We start from the raw sequence: 24,971 nt of genomic DNA, 5'->3' as shown, positions 1-24,971 counted from the left end.
AATCTACACTATGATCTTGACCAGCGTTTTTTTTTTTTTTCATCCAGAATCAGGAAGCCGGCATCAGAGATGTCAGCATTGGAGAGGCTTCCACAGGTTCATTTATGAACTTAAATTCCCAGCGAAAAATTGTAGATGTATCTAAATGTAATTAGGAGCCCTATAACACTCAATAATTACACCCAAGATCTTTTATTACTGGTTAGATGTAAAAAAGAACCCATTGGTAATGTGTGGATTTTTATGGTTAAGGTGAGAGATAAGTGGATCCAAACTTTAGGTTTGGTGTCCTCTATCCAGCTGCTCCGTCTAACCCGGGAATATTGTCAGGCTTCTGGGGTAGTGAACCCCCTGGACCACCGAGGTAGATGACACAAACCGAAAAACTGGGACCGGAATCTAAGTGGCACCTGGTCTTCACCAGGGTCCGCCGCAAAGCAGGTTGGTCTTGTTGCAGTGTGGTACCACCAGGTTGTTTCACAGGTGCGACTTGTCCGCAGTGGCAGCCAAGGTTGAGGTACAGAATCAGCAATCAATCTCGTAGTCGGGGACAGGCAGGTAGTCAAGTCAGGCGGCAATGGTTCAAAGTAAGGGACGGAGGTGGTGAGGGTTGGCAGCGAACGAGTAAAGCCAGGGTCAGGTCCGGGAGGAAGGTCAGAACACAGAAAACAATCACGGAGGGAAGCTTTCTCAATGGCATATTGCTCAAAGATCTGGTGGGGAATGCTGAGAGCAGTCGGTCTTTATAGAATTCCGGGAAATGTCCTGCGTCAATCAGTGGCGCACTGGCCCTTTAAATATGCGATTGTCGAGAGCAGGAATGCAGAGAGGTAAATGAGTCTGTAAACAGGGTGCCGCCACGGAGAAGTGTGCCTGCGATCCGAGATGTGAATCGAAGGGGCACCCGTGAGGGCAGCTTTATTCCCCTAGAAACTAGGCATGACTGTGATTAGCCAGGTGGACACTTGGTAGACACACCTGGCCAATCATAGCCTAGTCGCTTGGGGTGTAAAGCTACCTGATTAGCTGCTCTGCAGCCCCTCAAGCAACATGTTTGGGTTAGGTGTTCGGAGTTCAGGTCTGCTCATCGCTGGTTAATGTAATTCTAAATAGCTCTCTGTTATTTTATATGTTTTGTGATGTTTCAGGCTCCTGGCAGACTTTGGTGGCCTGAAGAAATGCCATCAACAGTGCCTACTGAGGTCGCAGTAGGTCACTGACTATTCCGGCACTAATTTGAAGCATGGTGCGTACACCTTATCCCTATAACACTCCTATAAATTAGACAATGGTTAACTCGATTCTCGTGTCTGGCCTGATGGAGACCCCTAGGCCCAAAAATCCAGAAGAAATGAAGTAGGTAAAGAATGCCCCATATCTCCCTCCGGCTACACTGATAATTCTGTTAACATAACAACCATGTCATAAAGGAGTTAAATATATTGAATAAACTGGAGATGCCTTAGATTTCCCAGAATGCATTTGCTTAATATAACATTGGCGACTGTTCGGCTACTTTACCATGAAGACCTTTTAAGAAGCATTTCTCTTCACTGCTGGCCCTTCTCCCAAACCACTTATACTATAATATGATATATTTATGGCTATTATATGATTATATTTGTAGCAGACACTTGCTCTGGAGTAAATAAGTGCCGAAAATGGCACAAGCAGACGCTGGCTCAAGATTTATGTAGTGTCTGGCCACCACTGATCCATTGAGTCCTCTCATGCAGCAGGAATTATTCTGGGGATATAATTTCTTGCAAAATTGCACGACAGTCATGGGCAGCGCGGTCAAAGAAATCAAACACAAGCAAAAAGTCAGGATGTGGCTTTACCATTTTTTTTCATGTCAATTTTGGTGAAGGACCTATAAACCATAAAAGCTTAAAAGTATAGTAGAAAAAAGAAAGAAATGCATTAAATGGTAGGTATGGACTTGAAAAGGTGAGCTGGGTGGGACTGTGTTCCACACAGTGCTCCTGAATATTATATAATCCTGCTCTACACATATACCAAATAATACACTGTGACTCATCAATATGTTAATAATAATAAAAGTTTTTGCCCCGTCTCACTAGAGCTGCAGAGTAGGGACCAGGAGGCAGGATCAGCTGCTGCTGTCTCCACACGTCTCTTCTGGACTCTACAGCAGCAATTTGTGGAGGAAGCTCTTCCCCTGGCTGACCCCGCCCCCCTACTCTGTCATCTCACAACTTCGGGGAGAGAATGAAGCAGCAGGACTGCAGGAGAATGAGGAAAGGTAAGTCGCACTGTTTTTGTTTAATACCAAGAAAAAGGGGAGGACAGGGGACTATAATATGAGGGTAGATGGAGGACAGGAGGCCACTATATGAGGGGAGATGGAAGAGGACATGGGGCCACAATATGAGGGGAGATGGAGGAGGACAGGAAGCAACTATTTTAGGGGATATGGAGAAGGACAGGGGTCACTATATGAGGGGAGACGGAGGAGGACAAGAGGCCATTATATGAAAGGAGATGGAGGAGGGCAGGAGGCCACTATATGAGGGGACATGGAGGAGGACAGGAGGCCACTATATGAGGGGAGATGGAGGAGGACAGAAGGCCATAATATTGGGGGAGATGGAGGACAGAAGGGCACAAAAGCAAAGGGAGGATAAAATTAAAGAGAGGTATTATATTTTGCTGAGTTGCATTTAGGGGGTATTATGGATCCTTGGAGTTGGGGGGAGAGGCTGGACACAGAAAGGGGGCATTATACTATCTGGGTTTTTTTTTTTATATCTTTCTCTAGCCCAAAAGTTGGGTGGTATGCTCCCCTCTACTTCTTATATTGTCATCCAGATCCTGTCATCCATCCCCACTCATATTGTGGCCTCCTGTCCTCCCCTCATGTTGTGGCCTCCTGTCATCTCTCATATTGTGCCCCCCTCCCCTCATATTCTGGACCCCTGTCCTCTGTCATATTAAGGCCCCCTGTCCTCTCTCTTATTGTGACCCCCTCCCCTCATATTATGGACACCTGTTCTCTGTCATTTTAAGGCCCCCTGTCCTCTCTCTTATTGTGACCCCCTCCCCTCATATTATGGACACCTGTCCTCTGTCATATTAAGGCCCCCTGTCCTCTCTATTGTGACCCCCTCCCCTCATATTATGGACACCTGTTCTCTGTCATATTAAGGCCCCCTGTCCTCTCTCTTATTGTGGCCCCCTCCCCTTATATTGCGGCCTCCTGTCAAACTAAAGCCCCGTCTTCTCTCTTATTGTGACCTCCTCCACTCGTATTTTGGCCCCCTGTCCTCTCTCATATTGTGGCCCCCTGTCCTCTCCTGTTCCTGGGTATTAAAAAAAACTTTATGCCGTGACTAGTTTCTAGTGGTGTCAACAGCTAATACAGCAACATGTCAGGGTCCTGCAGCTGAACTCGAACTTCGGGTCCGCTTATCTCGAATTGTGAGCAGTGCCCTCACTCCTATTGTTTCCTATAAGGGTATATTCAGACACCAATCTATGGGCACATATATATTCGGCCACATGTACGTCCCCATAGACGGCAATGGCGGCCCGGCGGCGGTATGGTGCCACACATGTGTGGCACCGTTCTGCGCCGTACACGGGAAAAGATAGAGCTTGTTCTATCTTTTTGTGAGTGTGCGGCCGTGCGCCGCTGTTTCCTATGGAGGGAGGAGGGGTCACCACCGTGTGATGCACCCTAAGCATGTTATTACTGTAAGATCAGTAAATGTCTCCTAGGATCTGTAAGGCGCTTTACCAAGAAAGGTTTTTTAATCCTATATTATTATCCGTGCCTATAGGAAGTGATTCCATTCCATTTTCTGTGGCATATACGTCCACCATATAGAACATATAAAGAAACAATATAATTATAATAGCAATGAACTAGGCAATAATAAGTCACTGACAGCAGTTAAAAAAAATGTTCTGTGTGCCTTTTTTTCTCTCTTTGATATCATCACACACCACACACTACAACAAAATGGCCGCCCTAATGTTTACAATTTTATTTGGTCGCTGTCATGGAAATGTCGTTCTCAATAAAGTTATTTGAAAGAAGAAAAAAAAAGTCCTTGTTGATCACGCGTTGCTGTGTTCGCGAATCTCCCTGAGGACTACATTTCCCGTGAGGCTTTGCGGCGGGTTATGACAGATGGGGACACTATGACGGCTCGGGGCTTTGCAGGTGTCTTCACAGGTGATGGCTTCTCCCTTGTCCAGGCTTAGTCCGGTCTGAGCTGCTGTGTGGGCTCCATAATAGGCCGCTGTAGCTGATGGTTACTAGTGTGTGTTTTGTTTCCTGTGCCCGGCCGCACGTCACCCCGACCTTTGTAACAATATGTGACGGTATGAAGCTGCAGGGTCCTGCTGCTGGTCACTGCCTGTGATGGCTCATGTCACTCCTCTGTAGATGCTGTTGTGAGTATAAAAATTCAATCTGCACCCATAACCAGGTGCTTAAAGGGGAATTCCACTGACTTACATGTTATAAACCTCTTACTCTGTACCCCTGATGTTAAATGATGCAAGGAACCTCTTGATACCAATACTGGGGTTCCTGATCTCCCCTTCCTGGAGGTCCGGTGGCCGCCCACTTGTCTCTGTATTTCCCTTTGGGTATTTGAAGGTGTTTATTTTACTTTTACTGTAGTTCTAAAACTTTATAATATATTTGGTTTTCAATCTCTCTGCTTGATGTCATGAAATAGAAATCTTCTTGTGTACATCTACTGATCTAAGAGTGCGGTTACACGTACCGGTAGTGCTGTGTTTACAAACCTTCGGCACAATTGTATATGCGATTTTATTGTTTTAATGCAAGACACCGGATTTTGGTTACCGATCGCTTAAGTTTCTATAGAAATGCATATGTGATCGGGCCGAGGCCCCATGTCCTAGCACTGTGCTTGTAAACGGTACGTGTGAGTGCACCCTTAGGGTTGGGAGACATGGTGACTTCCTTCCTATTAATGGTTAAGGTGGTTACAGGACAGACCTCTGTGATGACCTGATATTTGATGTACGCCGCTAACATTGCATTCACTGACAGCAAACAGAGTCATGAAATGTTACATGATATTTCTTTTGTCGTGTATGTTTTTAATGACTATTATGATGGTGACGTCTGGGGGCTTGATGCTGAGTGGCAGAGCTGTAGCAACACAACTACAATTCTAGTCTCTGTTTGGACCCTGTTCATACACACCTACGTGTGTGTTGAGAGTAGCAGTAGGACTTTTAAAAAATAGATGTATATTTCAGGATTGTAGCTGGACTTCAAGCTCTTATTGGAAGAGTCCTCACACTGATATAGGTTCTTCTTTTGATTTTTTTTTCCCTTCCTTCCAACCTCTTTGCTATGCAAAGCTTCTGCCAGAACACTAAAGCAATCACTCAGATCAGCGGGGAAGGTGTCTGTGTAGTTTAGTGCAGAGACCAAAGAACACAGCAGTGTGATGACTCTCCTCCAGTGCTTCAAGTCCAGCTACAATCCTGGAATGTAAGTGTGTGTAATATTTATAATTTACTGGTCAGCCAGAACTAGAGACATATTTCCGGATAGGTGTCTGAACAGCCAATATGGAAGATGAACTCCCCCAGGCCAATCATAGCCATGGTTAGTTGCTTGGGGCGTTCATTTGCCATTTTGACTATTCGGACACCAATCTGGCAAAACTCTGGGCATAGACATCCAATTTGCTCATCTCTAAGTAAGTAATATAGTCGATTATCTTATTATGAATGCTCCTGTCAAGGGATGGGATGTACTAGGCAACAGGAGAACTGTTCCCGACAAATGAATGCCCCTATCAAGCAGCCAAGGCTATGATTCCACTGGCCAATCCTAGCCATGGCGAGTTGTGAGAGGCATCCATTTGCCGTATTGGCTGTTAAGATCTGGCAATATGTCCGGGTCGAGAGGCTGAACCAGAACTTCAAGTTTGCTCATCTCTAGCCAGAACATTTATTGGTTAAAGGGCATCTACCACCAGGATGAAGGACTGTATACAAATGAGCCTCAGGGGCCACAGGCTCATTTGCATACAGTCCTTCACCCTGATGGTAGATTCCCTTTGATTAAGTAATACAGTTGATGATCTTGTCATGATTGCATCTGTCAAGGGATGGGATGTACTGGGCCACAGGAGAACTGTTGGATCTAGAAGTTGATGCGTGGAAGGCAAGAATAATGAGCAAGTGCAAGAATCCGACCCAACCTGGACAGGGGGTAGACCATAACAGCAAGACAATTGGATTAGAGGACCTCCATAGTGGCATGGCTAGTGTGATAGTCTGGTATGTAGTGGTTGGTACTGACCAAAGTAGTCCAAGGTAGGTCAACTGGTAAGGGATGGGGTGATGGACGCACGTGTATGAGGAGTAAAGGCTAGCCTGTCTGCTCCAATACTGTGACATGGTGAATGTTGGCTATGAGTGAGTGCTGTCAGACCGCACAGGATATCACAGGTTGCTGTGTAGTGACCAGGGAGTCTTGTGTGAATCTGACCCATGTACATGTGATCATCAAACCTGGACCATGTAGTAATTACATGGTCCAAGTACATTTTACATGATATGTGGATGTTACTTTACCACATGGTAAAGAAACATCCACATGCACACCAGGCCTCCACCAGTTTGTCATCTTTCCCAAGACGAATTCATTTCATGTAAAATGTACTTGGGCCATGTAATTACTATGTAATTACCATGTAATTGCCAAGAATAGGAGTTTAGTTTTCCAAAATGTAGCTAGTACATACTAGCTACATTTTGGAAAACCAAACTCCTATTCTTGGCAGTGGGCTTTCTAAAAAGAGAATAATGCCCCTGCCCTATAGTTTGAGCAAACATAAGAGAGTACAGGATGATAATGTGGGTCTCCAAATTCCTCAATGTAGTTAAAGGGGTTGGCCACTTTACCTCATGTTTTTATAATTTACCAATATACATCTAGTAATATTTCTGCTCCGCTTTCTTTATGTAAAGTGAAGCCTCCTGTCTTTTACCTCATCAGCCGGAGATTCCTGACCATAAAATGACTGCAGATGGAGGGTCATGTGATCTCGATCTGTCCATGAACAATCGCCCTGCCAGGACCTTAATCGTATATTCATAAATACTATCATAAGGTCCTGGCAGGGCGGTTGTTTATGCACAGTTAGAGATCACATGACCCTCCATCTGCCGCCATTTTATGGACAGGAATCTCCGGCTGATGAGGTAACAGACAGGAGGCTTCACTTTACATTATCAAGAAAGCGGAGCAGAAATATTACTAGGTGTATATTGGTAAATTACCTTATGTCCTGACCCAGATGTTGTAAAAAAAAAAAAAAATCAGAACTAATAGTTACCTCTGGTCCAATGCGGCGCCGCATTTACTGCCACTATGGCCATAGAGAGATCCAGCCATGTTTCATTGACAGCGCACACCCACTACAACTTAATACAGACCAAAGCCTCAGGTTGTTGACGTCACAGCTGAGTCTCTGTATACCAACCTGCGATGATGTGAGGAGTCCCTGCTTACCTGTAAGATCAACAGTAATCATAAGTACAGCGGGGACTCCTTGTATCATACATCACTATGATGTCAGGATATATATACTTTTAGCAGGTTCTTGCACGTCTCAGTTGTTTCTTAAGAAAATGTCCACGTTTGAATGTAAATTCATCAGATACAATCTACATAAAGGTGAAGTTACTTTGTGAAAACCTAAGGTGCGCACAGGTACAGGGAGTTACATCTATAGATAAAGGGGTTATTTTTTATCTACAGGATGGGGGATAAGAACTTAAATGGTGATGGTCTGACTGCAATCACGAGAACAGGGCCCCTTGCAATCCAGAGAATGGGGCTCCCGTTCTCACCAATGAGTGGAGTGGCAGGTTGAGCAAATGTCCTGCCGTTTCTTTGTATTGTAAGGGAGTTGCGGAAATTGCGGGGCACAGCGCTCAGGTATCATAGACAGTGAATGAGAGATCTGAAAAAAGTTGAGCGTTGTGCCATGTAATTTCTGACATTCCCATAGTATTAGTTGCTCCACTTATAGTTGGTGGGAGTCCCTTGTCGTGCGGATAATAATAATAATAATAATTCCTTTATTTATATAGCGCACACAGAGCTTGCCAAACTAGTCCCTGTCCCCAAAGAGGCTCAAAATCTCATCAACCTACCAGTATGTTATGGAGTGTGGGAGGAAACCGGAGGACTCGTTTGAAACCCACGTAAACACTGAGAGAACAAACAAACTCTTTGCAGATGTTAATCTTGGGACTTGAACCCAGGACCCCAGTGCTGCAAGGCTGTAATGCTAACCACTAAGCCACCATGCTGCCCCAGGTCCACCCCTTTAACTGATATCACCTGATATTGAATGGAGCGGCATAAGCTTTACCTGCTGATTTATTAACTACGGGGAATGGGACCCCTGTTCTTGCAATGGGTCAGGGTCCAAATTATCCCAGTGTTCAAACTGTTATCCCCTATCCTGAACAGGTTGGAGAGCGCTGACCCAGTGCCCATATACCCCTATAAGTATAAGTCTCAGTATAAGTCTGCGGCTCAGTACATCTGTCCTCACGCTGTGGATTCAGTCGTCTTACAAGTTAGTGTGACACCTCCAAGACGTGATAATTGTTTCTTGGAGAAAACCTACTAATTACTTGGTTATTTTTAGTAAAGGAAAGTCTCCATCTGTTCTCCGTGTCTATATTTACTGCATGTAACTTTTTTGGGTGGCGAATGTATCTCACAGAATCTTCTTCTCGGAGGTCTGATCCACGGATCATGATTGTATGGGATACTCCTGTGTATCTGTAACATTGTAACATTGTAGAATTTATGTATGACATGAAATTAGAGGTCAGGGATGTACAATAGGACCCTATAGACTTGTGATGGTGCCCTATTACAGATCCTTAAAGGGGTTGTCCACTTTCAGCAAATAATTAACGTGGTTTACGTGAGTAAATTTCTCAATATACTTTCTGCATCAATTCCTTATGGTTTTCTAGATCTCTGCTTGCTGTCCTGCTATGGAAAGCTTCTATCTTTACTTCCAGTGGATAGAAATCTGACCATGGTCATGTGATGTCACACAGGTGCAGGAGTCATTAGTATCACACGGCTGTTATTACTTTCTATGATATAACGGCTCGTGCACCTGTGTGACATCACATGACCAGGGACAGATTTCTATACACGGGAAGTAAACATAGAAGCTTTCTATAGAAGGACAGCAAGCAGAGATCTAGAAAACCATGAGGCATTGATACAGAAGGTACATTGGGAAATTGAATCACTTTTCACTACACAAACAATATCAATTATGTTCCAAAAGTGGATGACCCCCTTTAATATATAAGTTGTACTAGTGGCCATAGAATTGTACGGTAAATTCTTCTTTTTGTGTCTTCCAGCAATTTGATCTCTCAGGACTCGTCCTTGCGATCTCGTCGTCTACAACATGGCGGACACAAAACCGCTTCACCAAACCAGATTTGAGGCGGCCGTGAGCGTCATCCAGAGTTTGCCCAAAAATGGTGAGAACCAGGAAAACGGTGAATGTTGTGTATAGGTATTCAGGATATCACAGAATAAGGGATGTAGGTTGTTTTTAATTTGAATTTGTATGTAAGTTAGAAATGGTATATTCTGTAAGTGTAACTGCAGGCAAGTATTTTTTGTTGGTCACTGTGGCAGGATTTTCATAATTTTGGGCTGTCATGGGAACAAGGGTTAATAATAAAGCTTAATTGCAGACCCATTTCATAACTCTTATGTTGTTCATTGCAGCCTGGGACTAAAATTCAATAAATTACCAGTATCAAGAGGCCTTCACAATGGGGAAAGAGAGGTCCATCTGTAATAATAATAATAATAACTTTATTTATATAGCGCACACAGATTACGCAGCACTGCACAGAGTTTGTCTGATCGGTCCCTGTCCCCATGGGGCTCACAATCTAATCAACCTACCAGTATGTTTTGGAGTGTGGGAGGAAACCGGAGGACCCGGAGGAAACTCACGCAAACACAGAGAGAACATATAAACTGTTTGCAGATGTTGACCCTGGGACTTGAACCCAGGACCCCATCTGTAACTAGGATTCGTCTGTCTCTAATGATCTAAAGATGAACCTGGCATCAGGGATGTCATTTTTAGCTGGTGACAGTTTCCCATACCCAATGCTATGGTTTTAAAAATGCCTTTGTCAGTAATCTGAATAATTTCATTACTTTTTTTAATAAGTTTAGTTCACATTACCTGGCTCCCGGCCAGCGGTGTGTGGTGAGTCCAGGGAAAGGGCAGCTGCAGCCTGTGTGCGCTCACTAAACCCTGACTCTAAATGGCTCACCACACCCTCTTTAACCCTATAAAATTAGGTTAAAAGTGGTGTGGTGTCCAGTGATTCATTGGCATGTGGCTCCCTATTATAAATTTAATAGGGAGCCGTTCAGAAGCCAGAAGAGCCGCCTCTTCTTGGTGAGCGGAGCCTTATGAGCCAGCTCACTAAGAAGAGCTGTAACTCCCATCACTAGTGCCTGTGTCTCCCTGATGAATTCTTTTACTCTACATCATCCCACTCTCTCCGCTGCCTGCTCAATGTGCAAGACAGGAAGTGGGGAGGGAGCTGGATGAGAGGAGAGGAGACTGACACCGGCACACACAGGCTGCAGCTGTTCCTTCCCAGGGGAATCGCCGCCTGCTGCTGTCAGGGAGTCAGGTAATGTGAATTAAGCTTATATAAAGTACTGAAATGATTCAAAATGCTGACAAAGACATTTTTAAAATCCACATAAAAAATCACCAGCAAAAAATTGCATTCCTGGTTCTGCTTTAAAGGAAATCTACTTACCTTTGTATGTGTAGTACTTTATCTCTGTTCTGGAGTGGTTCGCCTTATGCTTTTGGATATATCTATGAAAATATCTGCAAAAAGAAGGTTTTAAAAATATTCAAATAAGCCTGAAGGGCTCTAGGGGTTTCATTGGAGCTCCTCCAGACTCCACTGTCTCTAAATTAGGCACACCCCATCTCTGCTCTGTGTCTGCTCTATCCCAGGCAGAGAGACACATCTCTCTCTGCCTGGGATAGGCAGATCAAGAACAGAGATTGGGAGTGCATAATTTAGGCATGGGGGTGGGGCTCAGATGAGCCCTTCAGGATCATTTGAATATTTTTAAACCTTATTTTTAAAGAAATAACAGGCTCCCGGAACATAAGAAGAAGAGAATGAAGATAAAGAGCTACGCATGCTCCGATGGTAGATTTCCTTTAAGTTGGAGACTGCCTGTGTGTTATAACTGGTTATTAAACCTCAGGGACCCCCATTGATTAGCAGTCCCCCAGAGCTGTGCTCTGCAATTCCAGACACTACAATAATGTTGAATGGATTGCACACTCAACCTGTCGCTCCAGCGATTATTGAGAAGGGGACTCCCGTTCTCGTGATCAGTGGGGGACTCGGCATTCGGATCCGTACTGTTCAGATTGTTATCCCCTATCCTTTAAACATGGGTTAATCCCTTTAACTACAGATTTAACTCTCTGCACTGGATAATAATCAAACTTAGTACAACACCTCCAAGGCTGCGGAGTATTATAATGTCTCACTACTTTGGTATGTGATGTCCCAGGTACGTGGCCACTTGTGGAATGTATCCACACCTGAAGATTCACCTTCCTGAATATGTAATATCTCATTTCAGGATCCTTCCAGCCATCCAATGACATGATGCTGAAATTCTACAGTTTCTACAAGCAAGCGACGCAAGGACCGTGCAATATACAAAGACCTGGATTCTGGGACCCTGTTGGCCGATACAAATGGTGACTCCATATACCATAGCGATGCTGTGTAATATACAGTAGACTCCACTATTACACTGATGAAAGTCTGCCTGCTGGTGGCCTGGAAGCTGTAGCCTTTGACCTTTGTACTGGTGCTTATCTACAAATGTGGCTTGCTGATTGGCACCGTGTGTTTACTGGCTTCTTAAAGGAGTTTCTGGTTTTTAATAAAAATTTTTTTTCCAATTTCTCAATTTTGTCAATATCGCTGCATGCTGTCACTGAATGGAAACATTATTTTTTACTTTAGAAAGATGATATGTAGTTAGCGGAAATCTACCATTTTATTTCATGTATTATGAACCAAACATACCTCGAGAATGCTGTAGATACACTGATCCGGCAACATATTTTGTTAAATCCCTGAGCTGAGTGGTTCTGCTGAAAAAACAATTATAACATTCAGGACCTTGGGAAAGCTGGGTTGGATTCACTACACAAGCTTCCTGAACTGTCCAGACAAGAGTAATCAACCTGAGCTGGATCACTCATACACAACAGCTGGGGGATGGTGCAGCGTTTGATTACTTCTGCCTGTCAGGAACAGCACAATGAATACAGTTCCCTGGAGAAGTGCATAAGAAGGGTAAGAGGAGAAGCAACAGAGCCTCATTATCATAATTTTATAATTGTTTTTTCAGCAAAACCAGTCAGTTCACATTGTCATTTAACAAGATATGTTTCTGCATCAGTGTAGCTACAGCATTCTCAAGGTATGTTTGTTTCATAATGCATGAAATCAAATGGTAGATTCCGGTTTAAAGGGGTCAAAGCAGGGGATTACAAAGAAAGTGGGGTGCAGTAATGACTTGAAGGAGATTTTACAGTGCACCATATTAGGACTAAATGGGAGCACGGCCATGAACAGTCATTGGACCCCATGGTCTTATAGTAATTGAAAAAAATAGGATTTGATCTGCTGAATTTTCCCATCATTTTTCAAAAGATTTGGTTCCGTGTTGCTCCATTTGTTCTTGAAATTGGTATATGACCCTGACCCTTTGCCAACCCTAATGAAAAAATTCGCAAAAATGTAACAAAATAACAAAAGAATCATTGTTTTAGAGGATTAGAGGGGGTTATATACTAATTTCCAGGACAAGTGGAGCAACATCGGTTCATCCAACGGTGAAAAAAACTCCGATTCAATTCCGTGCCTTAAAATCTGCAGATTCGTACAAAATCTATGAATTGCAAAGAAAATATTCTCTTATCTCTAGATCGAACATATAGATAGGTCATCAATAAACCCTGTACTTTATAATGTCTCTATTATATCTCCTTTTATTCATCTAATTGGACATCTTTTTTTTTCCAGGGACGCCTGGAACGCATTGGGCGACATGTCTAAAGAAGAGGCTATGATCGCGTATGTGGATGAAATGAAAAAGGTGAGAAATTAGTGAGGATTTACAGGAATCCTTCCCGATAACATGGGAAAGGCGTCATGAAGTATGGACTATATAGAATTAAAGGAACCCTACAGTCAAAGTCATTGAATAGTACATGGTGCAGGGCCTGGAGGAAGGAGCAGGACTCATTGGGGGTCATTTACTAAGGGCCCGAATCGCGTTTTCCCGTCGGGTTACCCTAATATTACCGTTTTGCGTTGATTTTCCCTGAATTGCCCCGGGTTTTTGGCGCATGCGATCGGATTGTGGCGCATTGGCGCCGGCATGCACGCGGAGGAAATCCAGGGGGGCGTGGCCGGATTCGGAAAAACCAGCGTATTTTTTAAAAAAAGTGTCGCTTGACACGCGCCTAACTGCATCCCAGGGTAGGACGGTGAACTTCAGTGAACTCCGACGGACTTCAGCGCAGCAGCGACCCTTGGTGGACATCGAGCGCCCTACCTTAGTGAATCGCCGGAAGACCCGAATCCTCGATGGAGAACGCGCCGCTGGATCGCGACAGGACCGGGTAACTAAATCTGCCCACTTGTCTGGAGTCATAATCTGGAGTCATAATCTGGAGTCATAATCTGGAGTCATAATCTGGAGTCATAATCTGGAGTCATAATCTGGAGTCATAATCTGGAGTCATAATCTGGAGTCATAATCTGGAGTCATAATCTGGAGTCATAATCTGGAGTCATAATCTGGAGTCATAATCTGGAGTCATAATCTGGAGTCATAATCTGGAGTCATAATCTGGAGTCATAATCTGGAGTCATAATCTGGAGTCATAATCTGGAGTCATGCTCCTCCCTTCAGACCCTGCATAAGGTATAATTCAATGAATCAGCTGTGCCTGGAGTGTTCCTTTAAGTTATAACTAGAAATGTTACTTGTAGCCAAAGACATTTCTGCGGTGACTGTGCCTAGGAGTCCAGTGGGTGTTCAGTGATTGACAGTTTGCTTACAGAAATCTCTCTCAATCACTTAATAGCTCCTCCCTCTGGACTCCTAAGCACAGATGGAGCAGGAATTTAAATAAATATAATTAATTTTATAAACGCCACATATTCGACAGGTTCCCTTTAAAATCCTGCTGTAGTAATGTGAAATTCCCGGCATATCCTCCGTGCAGACTACTGATCTGGGTCATTAGATTTCTGCAGGAAAATAATAAGTGTTTGGCCGGGATTTGATTACAGATAAGTAGATAGTCTGCGGTAATTTCATCCAGAAGCTGCTCACACCTCTCTTCCCTGGCAGCACTTATCTTCTAGGGTGTGTAATGTCTTCTCTACACATGAGGATAAAAGGAGGCCCCTGCCATCTCCCAAATACTGGAGCACAGCACAAGATCTAGAGCACAGTAGTATGTTGATAAATGTATAGCTGGTGGGGGGCTCTCTGGCATTGATGGTTTAAGCGGTCCCAGTATGGAACCTCAATATGTACAATATTCTAAGCTCCTCCTCTATAACATGCTGCCTGCAGATAGGACACTGTGTACAATCTGCTCAGCTCCTCCTGCTCTATAACATGCTGCCTGCAGGTAGGACACTATATACAATCTGCTCAGCCCCTCCTGCTCTATAACATGCTGCCTGCAGATAGGACACTATGTACAATCTGCTCAGCTCCTCCTGCTCTATAACATGCTGCCTGCAGGTAGGACACTATATACAATCTGCTCAGCCCCTCCTGCTCTATAACATGCTGCCAGCAGATAGGACACTATGTATAATCTGCTCAGCTCCTCCTGCTCTATAACATGCTGCCTGCAGATAGGACACTATATACAATCTGCTCAGCTCCTCCTGCTCTATAACATGCTGCCTGCAGATAGGACACTATGTACAATCTGCTCAGCTCCTCTTGATCTATAACATGCTGCCTGCAGATAGGACACTATATACAATCTGCTCAGCTCCTCCTGCTCTATAACATGCTGCCTGCAGGTAGGACACTATGTACAATATGCTCAGCCCCTCCTGCTCTATAACATGCTGCCAGCAGATAGGACTCTATGTATAATCTGCTCAGCTCCTCCAGTTCTCTAGTCACAAATAAGACACACGGGCCGTTGTTTCAGTGCTACATGATGATCGCTGATGGATACAAATGGGAAAAACAAAACTAAACAAAATAAATTCTTGATTCCTTGTGCTGTTCCCTGACCTCTTGCCCTTTGGACACTAGATCCTTGAGACGATGCCAATGACGGAGAAAGTGGAAGAATTGCTCCAGGTCATTGGTCCCTTTTATGAAATTGTTGAAGACAAAAAACTGGTCCGTGGATCTGGTGTAGCTGCAGGTGGGTCGCCCCTCTGTGTATACTCATAGTATATGTTACTACTTGTCCCTCTCCTCTGATCTCTGCTTTCTGCTCTCTTTCCTCTTCCGCATGCCAGTGCGACTGGACAGAGTTACTAAGTCTTTAGAAGGTATGATGGACAATAATGCTCTATATTTACTCTATTTAATTCAAGTTTTCAAAATTCACAAAAAAAGTGCACGTTTTACTTGTGGGTATATTCAGTGAATTTCCTGTATCAGATCTGCAAAAGTTATCAACTCAGAGATTCTCCATTGGTTCTCATGCAAGTTCATAACGATCGGATCCAGAGACTTAAAGAGAACCCGTCATGCAAAATAACCCCCCTAAACTAAATATATTTTCATAAACTGCCATTAGAGAGCATTGCCTCTATCCCTGCATTGTCCCTCTACATGTCTGTAAACCTAAGCAATGAGGTCCTAAAGCTGTATGCAAATGACCTGTGAAATGTCCAATGAAGCATTAGCATATCCAAGCTGTCCACTCTATTCATGAGTGGGAGGCACAGCCACACCCCCAGTGCATGACTGACAGCCTGTATAATGATGTGAGGCTGTATAATGATGTGCTTCCTGGTGCTGGTGGCCACACCCCCTGCAGCCTGTGTGTGTGTATAGGAGAGATACAGCAGCTCCAGGCAGCCATGTTATAGCAGAACATGTCAGATTCATGTGTAGCTGATGTCTGTGTCTCTGTGTATTAGCAGGATGCAGCATGTCAGCAGATACAGCAAACACTAGCCATGCTTTACTATACATTACACACAGACATGAGCAGGGGGAGGAGAGGGGAGGGGTAACAGGGGTGACATCACTGCCTCTGACCATGTGACCAGCCTCATTTACATGATAAAGAATAGATGATTTTACAATGAATAATGTATGAAATAACTAGATAAAGGCTGGGATAGGATCCTTGTGAGCTGCTCCAACAGGAAGAGGTGACAGGACTAGTCGCAGAGACCTGATGACAGGTGTCCTTTCAGTTCTGTGTTCAGTCACATAGCTGTGCATCACAGGGCACGTTCCTGGTTGTTGTTGCACATTTCTATGTTGATAACTTTTGAACCCTAAGAGATATTACACATCTGATTGCTGCAATGACAATTCCGGTGATATTCTATGTAGTCACCTTCCCGTTGGAAAAACTTTCCCTTGATCCAATATGGCGGCATTCAAGATGGCCTAATAGATAGCCCCACCTCTCCTACTACTTACAGGGGTATCAGATTTCTCATTTGTCTTTGGTTCCTAAAGTAAAAGTGCGTCCTGTGACTTATGACCTGCCCTGTACATACACTAAAGTTGATTCATACCTTTTTTTTTAGGATTTATGTGTCTTTTTTGCTTCTTTAGTATTCTCTGGGGTTGAGGGTAAATTTCCGCTCTGACTCGCTCGCTGATTCTTGGCAGGGACACGTCCTTTTTGTATTTGGTTAATCCGCCACATCCGAGCAAAACATTTGTTCCTATTTTGTAATCGACTTGGGATATCAAAGTTCATAGGGACTAACACCATGTGCCGTACAGGAGTAGGGAAATGTTATTATTTACAGCAGGGTGTGATGTATTCAGGATTTGTGTGCATGTGTCTTACATAGGAAAATAGAATTGTGTTGGACACTTAAGTTTTTTATTCATGACTTTAGCTTTTTCCTAGCACTATATTAATTCTGTTTTTACCTTTTATTTAAATGAGTCTCCCGGTGCACTATGGGTGGGGCTTCCTCAACATGCTCCTTTACACATTAATTCAGTTTAATCATAGGAGAAGGTGTAGAAAGAAGAAAATGAATGTACTAGGGTTAGAGCCTTTTGGTGTAGGGCGCACTTAAAGGGACTTTGTCAAGAGATTTTACTCTATTAAACTGGCAGCCCTCTCAGGTAGGGAATACATTCTTCTTTATAGAATTGCCTCTTTTATGTGAAATCTCATCCTTTTTACAAAAATCTCCTCCGAGACATGTGACAATAAACAGAGAAAAGTCTGAGATGAGTCAAATTTAGGGAGTGCAGGGTAAGAGTCACATCGTATACCCAGTAGCTTTTGGTGTCATATTAAAGATAAGAATTTCATCTTTCAGATTGCAACAGGCTTGTGGTTACAGATCTGGAAATACAGTTATTAAATACTTCTGGGTGGCCGGGAAAGCCCACCCGTCACCTTGTACCAGCGCCTTATACAGCACTGATACAGGGTATAGATGGGCGTGCCCAGCCATCCGGAAATTGTCGCAACAGGGGATGGCTTTAATGGATGCAGGACACCGATTTATTATTTTTTTCTAACACTTGGGCAACCCAATAAAGAGATAGTTGGCAATTTTCCACTGAAGATGAAAATCAAACTTTCTTTTTATTTTAACTGCCGGTATATCCGGTTTTGTAACTAGAGAAACACAAGCCTATTGTGATCTGAAAGATTAGATCCTTCTATTTTATAGGACATTTAAAAACATGGATTTAGAGGTATCTGAAATAACCTCCTGCAACCGATAAACTTGACTCTTCCCAGACAAATATGACTCTTCTCAGCTCATTTTCATGACTTTGGATAATGATTTTTATTGGTAAACGGGTGAGATTTCAACTAAAAGAGGGAATTCTCTAAAGGATATTTCATCCCCTACCTGAGGGGGGCAGTAGTTTAATGGGATAAAACCTGATAACATTGTCCCTTTAAGAGATAATCTGCATAAAAATAACAACTGAATTTTCTTTAATATTAGGGAGATCTGTTCTAGAAAAATTATGAAGCACTTTACACAATGCCAGTGGGGGGTTTGGAGCAGGTAGACCCCCTCTCCTCTAGAGAGCATTACACAGGAAGATGATAATACATGTGGCTAATTATCATTGCATTGATTGTCTGGATAGCGGATGAGCGGGAGGATAGCTGTCTGTGTTGCGGTAAGCTCAGGAAGCACTTGAAGATCACGGCTACTGCTGATGCATCACACTTGATAGCATTACAGCGAGGCATTCTGGGTATTTCCTCTACATTACCTTTAATTGTTAGCTGTGATTTGTTTCTGCAGATTAATTAATAATAAGAAAACTTCCTCTTATTGTGTTTATATCCTGGACCTCATTATAAAGCTCCTACACCCCTAAACAACAATCCTAATAAAGCCAGAGGTGCAAAGGTGAACTTGGGCTTCAGGCAACTAAGAGTTTTCTTAAAGGGGTATTCCAGCAGATTATTTATGACTGCTGGGGGTCATTCAGATGAGCTGTGGGATCATCACTTGATCATCACAATGTGAAAGTAGCGATTGGTGGGAGTCTCAAGGGTTGTACCCACACTGATCTAATATTTATGACCTTTCCTATGCATTGAGCAGCAATATCATTATGCTGGAGGACCCCTTTAAAGGAAATCTACCATCAAAATCCATCATGATAAACCAGGGGCACTCACTCATAGATCCAGGCACCGTGACTGTGGTAATCTTCTTATATTTGTTATCCACGGCCTCCTTCCTTCTAAGAGCAACTTGTATAATTGTGCTAATGAACCAGAATGGCTTTGGGGGGGGGGGGGGGGTGTTACCAGAGCCCCTTTGTGCCGTAGTTGCACATGCTGTTATACTGTGCAGGAGTTATTTCTCCCTCCCATTATGTGAGATTACAGCAGGCAGAGGTAGGTGGATCTGGGTAGGGGTGTTGGGGGAGACTTTTCTAGCAGCCTGTGAAGCTACAGCACAGAGAGGCTTTGGTAACACCCTCCCTCAGAGCACTTCAGACTCGTAAGTATAATTTTAAAAGTTGATTTTAGAAGGAAGGAAGCCATTATGGATAAGAAATAGCTTTTTTTTAGCATGTTTCATAGCGTAATGTATGAGCACGGCCTTAGTTTCCTATCACTGGTCACTCGCTAGACAGCGGTGTCTCAAGCCTCTTGTCCACATTGTCGCCTACTATCAATTCGTTTTTTCCTCTTTGGAGCATTCACTGCATATTTTTTTTTTTTCTGTCCGATTAATGGATGACATTCAGAATGTGCTTCTTGTCTGTGGTTGATTTAAACATTAGATTAGATGAGGCTGGCAGATCTAACACCTGCGCCCGTCGCTGGCACGCAGTATCAGCTTGGGCACACGTGCGGAGGGCTGGGGGGCAGCTGGGCACCTCTGGTGCTATTAACCTGGGAAATTACAATAAAGGATCTGCCAAATAAATCCAACATAAGCAATTTGGACGGCCAGCTGGCACCTCCCGTACAGATTATTGGGCCCTCTGATAAACTAATCTCTATAGGCAGATGTCTGGTCACTGGTAGAATAGGGGCACATACCGGGCGGGTGACGGCTACCCTGGATTCAGGAAATATAGCACATATCACATTGAGTGATGGAAAATAAATGCAATTTTTTAACACGCCATGTAGTTTCATTTTGTTAAGATTCCGCTTGCAGTCATTGAATGGAAAACGCCAACATTAATTTCTGCCCGACGACAAATCCATTTTAGCTATAGGATGATCACAGAAAGATCACCTTTTACTGTACTAATGACAAAGATATGCTTGTTCTGGAAGTACACAGTAATATTGTCATTCACTGACAGCAAGCCGAGATCTGTAACTTGTAAAGAGTTGACATCTAGAAGAACAAAATGACTGCAAACTTGCAAAATGTCACCATAAATGTACCACCATAGGAACACCTATGGAGCCTGGAGCCTCTTAGGCTCATTTGCATACAGTCTTTCATCCGGGTGGTAAATGCCCTTTAATGGGTAATGGTGTTTCATAGCAGCTCAGTCCCATTGTACTTATCTTTCTATATTTCCTGTTTCTTTTGTTGATTTAACGTGAAGGGGAATCTGTCAGGAGTTTTGACCATATAAAGCTGTAGACAGTGTTAGGTTTTGTCGTTGGAGATATGTGTAACCATACCTTTTTGTGTGTTGTTAGTAGCAGCAGGACTGTGGAAAATGCACGTATATGGACCGATTTGACAAGTTCTGTGCAGCGCTGCGTAATCTGTGTGCGCTATATAAATAAAGAATAATTATTATTATTATTATTATATTCCGGGATTGTAGCTGGACTTGGAGTACTGTGATGTTCTAGTGTATGGGATCCATTTACTGAACCCTTAGTTCAGAAGATGCTACAGCAGTGGGGCTGTTCAGGGGTACAGCACAGTGCACCAGAGTTCTCCAAATTCACTTATAATCCTTAAATATAAATGCATTTTTCACGGCCCTGCTGCTACTAACATCACACACAAAGGTCTGGTTGCATAGATCTCCAGGGACAATACCTAACACTGTTTGCTGTTTTGTACGGTCAAAACTGCTGACAGATTCCCTAACAATTATGTGTGTACATCAGAAAAGTGACATAACGTGGTGGTATCATTGACTTTACCCTTGTGTAGACCTCAGCTCTGCCCTGACCTCCACCCCTAATTGTAAGGCTGTGAATGGGAAAGCGGAGAGCAGTGACAGTGGAGCTGAATCCGAGGAAGAGGAGAACGGACGGCGGGAGGAGGAAGAGGAGGAGGAAGAAGATGAGGCTGACCTAAGTGAACAAGGTATTATGGAGATGTGTGCATTATGAATTGTGTTAGGCTACATTCACACAATGTATGCGGACGGGCATACATCGGCGCCAGGAAGAGGAGGAGGGGAGAGCGCCGCTAACTCTGCCCCTCTCCATAGAGTAACATAGGGCCCCCCCCGTATTCCGTCCAGAGATAGTACATGTCCTATCTTCCTACGGGCTACGGAACGGTACGGTGCGGCACATACACATATGAACTCTAATGTGCTCCAGTTACGTCCCTGGATCAGACAGAAGTTGTTGTTGTCTATATCTCCTATGTGTTTTTAACCCTTCGTATGCAGCATATCACTCACTGGTAGTAGATCCTTACAGACATCTTGTGTTCTGTTTATTTCAGAGGATAAGGCGGTGACGGTGGATGCCGCTCCGGAGCCGTGCCCCGGGGATACTTTGGTTAATGGATTGCATATAAATCCTAACGTTGACATTCCAGAAATCCCCAATCATGTACCCAACAAGTCTGATCTCAATGACCCCACGAGCCAGATGAATGGAGAGCCAAGGACTGCCCAGGACGACATCGTAAAAGACACGGAGGTCACACCCAAAGGTCAGTGCTCCCCTAGTAAGGTCCTATTAGCCAAAGGGGCGGTAACCTTTTTGTTTTCTGCAGGGAAAATAAAAGGGTTCCACCCCTTTGGCCAGTAAGAGCTCATTCATATATAAACATATGAGTGTTATAGCTTTTGAACGAGCGGACGGATTGTTTTCAATAAACACAATATGTATCACAGCAGGCGCCAAAGTATATTTGTAGATTACGTAGAATTGCCCTTTGTATCTGCAGGACCAGCCCCTGGTTATCTGTGTTTGTCGTGGTTATCATGATGGACCTTAGCCTGCAGGTAGTTTGATATCAGAGAAGACTGTTCTCTCTGTCTTCTGATAGATATCATCACAACATTTTATCATACAGGCGGTCCCCTACTTAAGGACACCCGACTTACAGACGACCCCTAGTTACAGACGGACCCCTCTCCCGCCCTATGACCTCTGGTGAAGTCTCTGGATGTTACTATAGTCCCAGACTGCAATGATCAGCTGTAAGGTGTCTGTAATGAAGCTCTATTGATAATCCTTGGTCCCATTGCAGCTAAAATTTTGAAAATCCAATTGTCACTGGGGCAAAAAAAAAAAATTTGGTCTGGAGCTACATACAAATTCAACTTAAGAACAAACCAATGGACCCTATCTTGTACGTAACGACCGCCTGTAATAAAAATATCAAAGCTAATGTTAATCTCTGAACAGCATTGATCTCGAGTTTTAAGGTAAATTCCACTCCAGAGCTGTAATCGCAGTTCTGCTGTTTGTGATTAATAATGATCAATGACTGATATCGCCCCTTGTTATCAGAAAATGTGCTGCCAAAAATATGGTAAATGATGCAACTGCTTATTAAAGGTGATGCCCTTCCTTAACCCCTTAACGCTGAAGCCACTTTTCACCTTCCTGACACGGACCATTTTTTAAAATCTGACATGTGTCTATTTAAGTGGTTATAACTTTGGAACGCTTTAACATATCCAGTTGATTTTGAGATTGTTTTTTCGTGACACATTGTACTTCATGCTGGTTGAGAAATTTAATAAATATATTTAGTATTTATTTATGAAATAAATGGAAATTTGGCAAAAATTTTGAAAAAAACAATGTTTTCCAAATTCAAAATTTTCTACTTTTTGGAAAGTTGGTCATATCACTAAAATAACTTGCTAACTAACATTTTCCATATGTCTGCTTTAACTTGGCATCATTTTTCAAACATCTTTTCCTTTATTTTGGATGTTAGGAGGCTTATAACTTTAGGTGCAATTTTTCAGATTTTCACGAAAATCATCAAAACCTACTTTTGGAGGGTCAATTTAGTTAGAAGTGACTTTATAAGGCCCACATGACAGAAACCCCCCACAAATGACACCATTTTAGAAACTACACCCCTCAAAATATTCAAAACAACCTTTGGGAATTTTGTTAACCCTTTGAGCGTTTCATGAGGGTGAAAGATAAATGAAAGTGAAATTAGAGAAATGTAATTTTATCTTACTATAGATTCATTGAACACTAAAATATGCACCTTCACAATGGGTTAAAAAGGAAAATGCATTTTACAATGTTGAGGGCAATTCCTCCTGAGCATGCCAATACCCATTTTGTCACTGTACCCTGCTGTACGGGCACAGGGGGGCACTTGGAATGGAAAGAGCGTTGTTTCGTTTTTGCAGGGTAAATATGGCTGAAAAAGTTTACATGTGTCAGGATGCATTTGGAGAGCCATAATGGTACCAAAACAGAGGAAAGCTCCAACATGAGACACCATTTTGGAAAGTACACCCCTTGGAGAGTTTAGCAACGTGTAATTTGTGTATTTTCCCCAACAGGTGTTTGATTCAATTAGGCCCCAAAAGGGAAAAAAGGTGAAAATTTTCTCAAAAAAGTCACTTTTACCCCAAATTTTTGTAAGCCACAAGGGATAAAAGATGAAACAACCCCATAAATGTGTAAAACTATTTCTCCTAAGCACAGAACTGCACCACTTTTGCATATAAAGTGTTGTATGGGTGCAAAGTAGGGCTCAGAAGGGAAAGAGGGGCTTTGGCCTTTTAGAAGCCAGATTTGACAATCATCCTTTACATGTGTCAGGATGCATTTGGAGAGCCCTAGTGGTACCAAAACAGAGGGGAACCCCAACAAGTGTCACCATTTTGGAAAGTTCACCCTTTGGAGAATTCAGAAAGGTGTAATATGTGTATTTACCCCTACAGGTGTTTGCTTCAATTAGGTCCCTAAAAGGAAAAAGGTGAACATTTTCCCAAAAAAGTCACTTTTACGGCTAATTTTTGTATCCCATAAGGCATTAAAGATGAAACAACCCCAAAAAATGTGTACTAGCATTTCTCCCCAGTATAAAATTGCCCCACACATGCAAATAAAATGTTGTATGGGTACGCAGTGAAGCTCAGAAGGGAAAGAGGGGCGTTGGCCTTTTAGAAGCCAAATTTGACAGACATCCTTTACATATGTCAGGATGCATTTAGAGAGCCGTAGTGGTACCAAAACAGAGGGGAACCCCAACAAGTATCACCATTTTGGAAAGCACACCCCTTAGAGAATTTAGCAAGGTGTAATATGTGTATTTGTCCATAAAGGTGTTTGATTTAATTAGGACTTAAATAGATAAAAGGTGAACATTTTCTTATAAAGGTCATTTTACTCCTAATTTTATATAGCCACAAGGGATAAAAAAATGTAATAACCCCTCAAAATGTGTGAACCTATTTCTCTCGAGTGTAGAAGTACCCCACATGTGTATATAAAATGTTGTATGGGCGCACAGTAAAAGGAAAGGGGAATGTTTGCCTTTTAGAAGCCAAATTTGACAGAAATGTTTGACATGCATTTGGAGAACCCTAGTGGTATAAAACAGATAAGAATCCGAAAAGTGACCCTAATCTTTGAATGCACACCCCTTAGAGAATTTTGCAATGTGCAATATATGTATTTGCCCCTACAGGTGAATGATCCAATTAGGCCCGAATCATTAAAAAGGTGAAAATTTTCCTATAAATGTCACTTTACCCCTAATTTTTGTAAGCCACAAGGGATAATATATTAAATAACCCCAAAAAAGGTGTAAAACTATTTCTCCCGAGTGTAGAAGTACCCCACATGTGCATATAAAATGCTTTATGGGCGCACAGTAGAGGAAAAGAGGGGTGTTTGTCTTTTAGAGGCCAAATTTGTAAGAAATCCTTCACATGTGTCAGGATACATTTGGAGAGACGTAGTGGTACCAAAACAGAG

General features: G+C 42.9%; 1 protein-coding gene across 4 annotated transcripts in view; it reads left to right on the top strand.

Annotated features, from left to right (window-relative positions):
• The first annotated feature begins 4,063 nt into the window (after positions 1 to 4,063).
• The window catches only part of ACBD5 (acyl-CoA binding domain containing 5), a 31,862-nt gene continuing 10,954 nt past the window's right edge, over positions 4,064 to 24,971 (top strand). For 2 of the 4 annotated variants that reach the window (XM_072154102.1, XM_072154100.1), the window contains exons 1-8: positions 4,064 to 4,201; positions 9,430 to 9,552; positions 11,723 to 11,843; positions 13,183 to 13,255; positions 15,455 to 15,569; positions 15,667 to 15,699; positions 20,980 to 21,135; positions 21,505 to 21,717. In XM_072154102.1, coding sequence (XP_072010203.1) covers positions 9,477 to 9,552; positions 11,723 to 11,843; positions 13,183 to 13,255; positions 15,455 to 15,569; positions 15,667 to 15,699; positions 20,980 to 21,135; positions 21,505 to 21,717 — 787 coding nt within the window. In that variant the 5' untranslated portion in view covers positions 4,064 to 4,201; positions 9,430 to 9,476. The other 2 variants (XM_072154101.1, XM_072154103.1) reach the window with 2 other exon arrangements.

Source organism: Engystomops pustulosus, chromosome 5 (assembly GCF_040894005.1).
Source record: "Engystomops pustulosus chromosome 5, aEngPut4.maternal, whole genome shotgun sequence".
NCBI lineage: Eukaryota > Metazoa > Chordata > Amphibia > Anura > Leptodactylidae > Engystomops > Engystomops pustulosus.
Note: the sequence above shows the minus strand (reverse complement) of the source record. Positions and strands in the feature narration are given on the sequence as shown.